The sequence below is a fragment of the Alosa sapidissima genome, chromosome 2 (genome assembly GCF_018492685.1).
Source record: "Alosa sapidissima isolate fAloSap1 chromosome 2, fAloSap1.pri, whole genome shotgun sequence".
Taxonomy (NCBI): domain Eukaryota; kingdom Metazoa; phylum Chordata; class Actinopteri; order Clupeiformes; family Clupeidae; genus Alosa; species Alosa sapidissima.
In genome coordinates, this window is record NC_055958.1 from 27,178,665 (window position 1) to 27,186,172 (window position 7,508).

General features: G+C 40.4%; 1 protein-coding gene across 1 annotated transcript; it reads right to left on the reverse strand.

The window, feature by feature from the left end:
• Positions 1-3,212: 3,212 nt before the first annotated feature.
• Positions 3,213-6,814, reverse strand: olig2 (oligodendrocyte lineage transcription factor 2). Its single transcript, XM_042081736.1, has 3 exons — positions 6,760-6,814; positions 5,112-5,355; positions 3,213-4,884 (listed from the first exon to the last, which is right to left on the reverse strand). The coding sequence occupies exon 3, from the start codon at positions 4,846-4,848 to the stop codon at positions 4,033-4,035; it is 816 nt and encodes a 271-aa protein (XP_041937670.1). The 5' UTR covers positions 4,849-4,884; positions 5,112-5,355; positions 6,760-6,814; the 3' UTR covers positions 3,213-4,032.
• Between the last annotated feature and the right edge of the window lie 694 nt (positions 6,815-7,508).

Genomic DNA, 7,508 nt, shown 5'->3' on the forward strand with positions numbered 1-7,508 from the left:
GCTTTTCTGATTCATATAGTGTGGTCAATCTACCAGGTTCCTGCTGAAGTCCATTAGGCCTACCCATCAACCAGTCTTCTAGTGGAAAGCACATCTGTCATGCCACTCTCACTCATCCCATAATTACCACACTACAAATCTCCATCCTAGCTAGTCTCTCCATAGCACACACCATTTACATAAGCTGATATTTAGGCTTTGCTTATTTATTCAATTATCTACAGTTTTACTCTCCACCTCGCAGCCAATTTGGACCCACTGTGTCGTTACTGAGACCTATGAACTTCTGATCTGAGAAGCCAGTTGGTTTGGTCAGGAAAGACCCGAGTGTGTAGCTGTTTAATTGGCTGTGACATATTAACAGCAGCTAAATAATCGCACCAGAGAAGGGGTGAGTGAGCGAGAGAGCTCGTTAAGGTGGAGCGGTTCGAGATGAGGTTGCCTAATTAATTTTGAAATGTGATAGCGTGTAATTGTCATTAACTTTTTGGGTAATTGCATTTTGCGCTCGGCAAAAAGCAAATTTCTCTCTCTCTCTCTCTCTCTCTCTCTCTCTCTCTCTCTGAGGGAGAGAGGCCTATTATGTGTGGGAGGGGAGGCAGAGATTGCTAACAAGCATCTGCTCGTAAAAGAAGACCGGACACTTGAATGCCTGTTTCTTAGGTCTAATCTTGGTAATCACCTCATCCCGTTATATTATCAATATTACATTATGGAAACACACACTTTATTAATTAGGCGAAGACAGTGTTGGTTAACAAAAAGACGTTCTTATACACTTGAATGTGTAATGAATTTAGCTTGAGTAATAAAACAAATATTTCAATCCATACCTCTGGCGTATTGATACTGATAATGTGATATGTACCTATATAGATAGTAGTTCTAATTATTTACCCATCAGTTTGCAGTCGTGGGCTATAATAAAGGCTACATGAATAAAGCCTAACCTAAAAGGATTTTGTGCAGATTTGTTAATAGATTGTACTATCTGAATAGGCTACAGTTCTCAGCCGATTACACTGAGTTTATAAACTCGGCTAAGTGAAGACATTGCCTCCGGTTTAAATGTGTTCAAATCACATTATAGCATCTTTCACACCTTGTTTGCATTCTTTTTTCTTAGAGTGAGTTATCTCGTCCACTAAACGCGATCTCCCTTTAAATTGCATTCGTTTAATATGCACTGTTCACATACACAATTTATGTATATGCGCATTAAATATAATTTCCCCATGTTTTTCATAGCAACACTTGAAAAAAGAACGAACGAAAGAGAAAGAACGAAAGAAAATAAGTTTCTAGAACTTCTTTCTAGAATAATGTCCTACAGACTTCTCTAGGACATTTCATTTCACCCACTCGGGCGAAATAGTAGCCTAAATAATCCAATTGTGTCGGAAAAGAGTGACAAACAAACAAATTACGAGTATGAATATTCAAAGACCAGGTTTGTTCCATATCGTTCCAGCATTCAAAGCCCTCTGAAAACATTGCAACAGCATGCGCAATCTGCTATGCAGCTGCTCGCGTTTATTTATGTATTCCTCTGTATTCTCATTTATTCGTACTGTCAGCCCTGGCCTCGCATATCCTGGCCATCGTTTGCCTACAGATTTAGCATACCTCAAGGATTCAAAATACGCTCTCTGACTCCTAAGTGAGTCTTCCCCATCTTGTGTGTGTCCGTGTGTGTGTGTGGTGTCTAAGAGAGAGAGAGAGAGAGAGAGAGAGAGAGAGAGAGAGGAAGCCTAATACATCTATACGAATTCGTTTGGACATTTGCCTAAGTAATTCAAGAAAGTTAGTGTAACTGACGGCGAAGGGTGTTTGTGGGTGAAAGAGACGCGCAAGGAGATATGCTCGTGCCAAACAATTACAATGTCACCCAAAAAGAAAGAGGAAGAGTAAAAATGTCGTTTGAAATCTGAAGACTTAAGGACGGCTGCCTATTATATATATATTTTATGGTTATAGGCATAGGCCTACAATGTAATATCCTTACCTATGTTACCCTGTCCAAAGTAATATTTTAATAGCCGTGTTTTCTAAACCAAAGCAGAATGTTATTAAAATACTTGCTACATGCATTACGATAAAAGTCAACGACTTTCAAGCAGAAACTGAGCAATCAATATTTAATGTAACCAATGAGTTTTGATAAAAATCCTAAGTTATTTTTCGGGAAAAGAGGACTTTGTTTTACATCGCATCACATTTTGGTAAGGTATCCAATAATGAGAGTTTCTCTTTGTTTAGCCTAATTGATAGTCTCCATTGCAGTGAGGATGGAGCAGGCTATAGGCTAAAACGTAGGCTACATTCTTTATTCACTTGGTTACATTTAGTCAGTGCTGTGGAGTGAAAGTCATTATATGTGATAATTAAACGCTATATTAGTAAAGCTATGAAAAATATTATAATATCACTGGTACAAGTAGGTTCCCAGAAAATTGGTTAATTAGAGACCCAAACCATTCATGCTGAAACTGCTGAAATGACATGAGACCATAACAATTTTCAGAGAGTAACGGATTTGTGTTTAGGCGCTAAAAAATTAGGTTGCCACTAGCATAAAATGTCATTATGTGAATGCATCATAAATAGTAGGTCTTTACTAAGTTTCTGTCTAGAAATACTGTCTGAATGCGCATTGAAAAGAATCTTGCTATTGTGGGACTCTTTGTTTTGATATAATGTATACACGCGAGACTAGACAGTGCAATCATTGTTTGTTAATCATAATATGTTGGGAAAACTCCCGAGGGGGGAGGAGTGGGTATCTTATCGAGCGCTAAACTACGGTACTGTCAGGCTATTAATAAAATAGTTTTCTGAAATAAACATTATTTAAACTTGCCTATCGCTGATTATTCAGAAATGTTATACATGTCTTAAATAAATTGATGATTCTGATAGTGATGATGATTAAAGAATACGTCTTTTGACGATTTTGGTGTAATGATAAACCACAAAAACTTCTGGGGAAACTCCAATTCTAAAATTTAAACTATGTTTTATAGCACTTGAATCTTTTATTATAGATAGACTATCCCTAAGAATTAAAATTGTTTTGCTGAAGCAACAGGTTGTATGTATTTAACAACAAATGTCTAGGCTATATTTCAATTTGGTTCTTATTTTGGCTTTACTCTGTTAGCCTATACAAAGAAATTCAAACACAAATTTCCAGTAAAACTTTTATTTCACATTTCAAATCAACACAATTCGCCGTGCATTCATTTTCTGTTCAGTCGAAAATATGTAAATAAATATCATTTCGCACTTTTATATAAAAAATAAAGAGGTGATCATTCTTTTCGTCGGGCAGTGACAGTATGCAAATCAAATGAGAGAGAGAGAGAGAGAGATAGAGTTATTTCTTAAAGATGTAAGGAAGAAGAATCCTTAAAGAGGAAACGAGGAAAGAAACCAGAGAGAATATGACTTAGGAAACATAGAGCCCGTGCTGTTCTGCACGATGTTGACCCTACTATTTAGCCGAGGAGTCTAATATAAAATCTCTCGTTCTATAAACACAATTCTGAATCTACATATTTACAGGTATAATGTAATGTCCATTCATGTTTATGATGAGACCTATTTACGACCGAGCATCAGATGATTTCCCCAAATGCCCGCATGAAACGTGGCAGCATTCGAATAGATCTAACACCAGTAATCGACTTATAAATATAACTGACTAATGCTACACAATACCGTTTTCCACTCGGTTAGTCATGGGATCTCATTCCACCTCTTTGGGAATTATATTTCTGCTATTTCAAAGACAGCATATGAAAGTATCACAATAATTATAATGGAACTATTTTGAAGAAAGGTTAGAAAATTCTATGTTAGAGGCGTTTATCCAAGTTTCATTGTAAATATTGTTTCATTGTAAATATCGGTCCATATACAGTTCAGTCACAGAAACATGAGAATGGATTACTGATCCTTCGCCACTGGCCGGGATCAGAGCAACAGATTGTTTTAATTTCTGTCCATTCCTCTTGGCCGCTGAGGACAAAGTTATTTGGAGTCGGATGTGAGCCGTGCCATACTCGAAGTGCTCATAGACACGTGTGGAGGGGGCACCTGACACATACTGCACGGACAGGGCATCCCGGCGCCCCAGTGCTGGAAGCTGGTCACGGAACCGAGAGGGCCTGCGGCTGATGGCGCCTTCAGAAGTCCATGGTGGGATCTAACTGAGGCCACTGCTGAGATAACTGGCGCTGAGAGGGAAGCCGTAGACACTGCAGGCGGGAGAAGAGGGTGATGAACCGGGTGAGAGGCGTGGGAGACCGCCGGGTGAGTCGGTAACGGGCCTGCAGAGTGCGTCAAGCCCCCACACGCAGAAGGGTGGAACCCCGCGTGGTGTCCGCCGGCGGAGCCTCCGCCATATATCTCACTCACGAGCCTCTTCATCTCTTCCAGTGAGTTGCTCAACATGAGAATGTAGTTTCGCGCAAGCAAAAGTGTGGCGATCTTGGAGAGCTTGCGCACGGAGGGCCCGTGAGCGTAGGGCATCACCTCGCGCAACCCGTCCATGGCTATGTTGAGGTCGTGCATGCGTTTTCTCTCGCGGCTGTTAATCTTCAAGCGCATGGTCTGCAGCTCGTTCTCGGTGAGCAGTTTGCGATCTTTCTTGTACATCTTCAGGGACATCGCCTCTTCCTCCGCGCTAGATATCCCCCGTAGGTCCCCGATGTGGTCGGGTGGAGAGTCGCTCTGTGTGGATGACACAGCGCCAGAAAAGCCGACCGACTTCTTCATGGAGAGGAAAATATCGTCCGCCTCAGGGGAGGATGGCCGGCTGGATACTCGGCTCGCATCGGAGTCCATAGTTATTTGCACTGAAGTTTCTTTCTTGAGTTAAGTCTGTTGTAAATTGAGAGATGCGTGTTAACACATTAACATAACTTTATAGAGTCAATTTTAGTTAGTTATTGCTTAACTTAAACAGAGACGCTGAAACATGTGCTTATTAACTACACAATGTGTCACAAAAAAAACGCGTATTTGCATTCCAGTTTTAAGTGCGCGAAGTGCCTAAATAAAACTGTCCAACTAAATTAAGCGATAAACTAAACGGAAAGAAAACTTACCAAGATCAAATGGAGCCGGTGTGGATGAGGATAAGTGTCACTGTCGACTTGTTATTCCAGATCAGTAATGACAGCAAGTCTGGCACGCCCGGGGTGACGCTGGTGTTTTATAGCGGACCCCAGCAACCCAGTCGCAAGTGTATGGGACAATATCGCTCCTTTAATGCCTGCCTCACGACAACCAATGGGATTGCTTCCAGCGAAATGAAGGGGAGGAGGCTCGAAGGAGCGAGGGTCTTCAAATCTGATGTCATTACAAAGAAACCGAAGCTTCATTAAGTGAATTAGACACACTCCGCATATGGCAGCCTGGGGTGCACTGGTGGATTTAAATTACGGGCAGTGCGCGGACCGGGTTCTGAGAGAATCAACGGTCTAACAAGATAGAACATGTGACAAGTTTAGGTATCGGACAGTATATGAGCCGTTGAAAGAAAGACATGAACTTTTTATTTTTTTTGCTTGCACACAGGCGATTCATACATAGAACGTGAAATAGTCATTCCTACACAACCTAAACAAAAAAAAAAAAAAAATATTTTAAAAAGATTGTTTTTATTATTATTATTATTATTATTATTATTATTATTATTGCATTTATTTGAAGTTAATGTGCAAAATTAGCCTACTGTTCACATTTTTTTTGTAAGAAAAATTCCAACGGTTTGCACGCGCAACTTGCACGTTAACATATGACTTCACAAAAACACAGAATGCCATGCTTACGTAAATAGGCTATAAATAGCCTAGAAGCTATACAATTTCTATACTTCATCTGTCTTTTCGCCCTTGAGTTTGAAAACATATATTATTATAGGAGTTCATAGCAATATGCTACCATGTCTGTTTTCTATTGCAGTCTTCCTTGCATTCACACAGGGACACACACAGTTAATGCGCTGATTGCAGTTTTCAGGCAGTGCGACGCTTATTGTTTTAACCCGGCGACCCCTGCGGGCGCCCAACAGCTGACGGCGCGAGCCCTGAATTCAGCCGTTAAAGTGCTTTTAAATCGTTAATAAACGAAGCGTGCAAAATTGTTTTTAACGGTTATGATCCGTAACATTTCAATTAGCCCAATATGGACCCGCGCTGTGCAGTGGCCCTCTTACAAAGAATGTCTTCAGAGTCAAGAAGGAGGTAACTAATGTCAAGTGTAAAACTATTAACCTAAACGTCAGATATGGCAGAAATAGTATCCCACTGACAGAGTTATTAGCCTAAGATATTAAGCCATTAATTGGGTATTGGGAGTTGTTATTTGGTGAATCTTGAGACAGCAGATACCAATTTGAAGCATGCACATTTGTGTGTGTAGAAAACGTTAATAACGCAGATACCAATTTGATGCATGCACATAAAGTGTGTGTAAATTAAAAGCAATTGGTTGCCCGTCAGTTACTTAGTTAAGCTGCTGGCATGTTTGAGGCATATCCTGCAGTTCTTTAATCCTTATGTCCAAAATAGGAACGATTAGGTGATTGACTTATAACGCGCCATAAACAACTGTTTGCTCTGTCTCTATGAGCGCTCTCCGAAAAACCACAGGGAGCCTCAATCAATGACTATTTTTTTTTTATCTCAGTGTGTTAATTGTGTGCTTGGCAGAATAGCCATGAGGTGTTTACTAACACAGTTTCACACTTACCCGGGCAAAATCTACTGGAATACGAGTAGCATCACTCAAGGCTTGAAGCACACTTCTCCTCGTCTATGAGCAAGCGACGTTTGTTTGAAGTTGTTTAATAGGCCGCGGGCAATAGTCTGCAAAATGTCTGCAGGGCAGGCGTAGGCTACGCGATGAAGGTGCCGTTGTCGCATGTCATTGACATCATCATATAGCCCCAACTTGATAAACTGACTTGGACAAGTTGCTAATGATAGGCTAATAGATAGTGATTCCTGGACTGAAATATTTGAGGCGGAAGAGGCACAAAAGAACGCATAGGCTGGCTTGTCTTCACCTCAGTTTATTCCGGAGCTATATCATTATTTGAAATGTCACTCACAAACAAAGGCTACAGCTAGACTGAGTGACAACTCAGGAGTAATTACAAGCGATATGTGTGGGTGGAGAAGTGAGGCAGGCATTGGAGGAAAGATTAGGACGTGGGGAAATGCCACTTTAAGAATTTGGTTGTTTATTTATAGAGCATTTTTGTTCTGACCTTTGGCAGTGCTGTTATGCGGGATGTAATGGCCTACTCATCTTTCTCAAAAATACACGCACAAGAATGCACAGGCATACTACCATGACTGAAAGGATTAAAAACCAGTGGCATTTACTTAAAATATTCTGAATTATTTTTATTTGATTATCTTCTTTGACAGGGTATGATGTGAAACAAGTATTTGATTCTCATACACTTGTGTTCACTGGGGCTGTCAGAGGCCATC

Excerpts from the sequence above, each read along its gene's own strand:
- olig2 (XM_042081736.1), bottom strand. The coding sequence starts at position 4,848 with ATGGACTCCGATGCGAGCCGAGTATCCAGCCGGCCATCCTCCCCTGAG.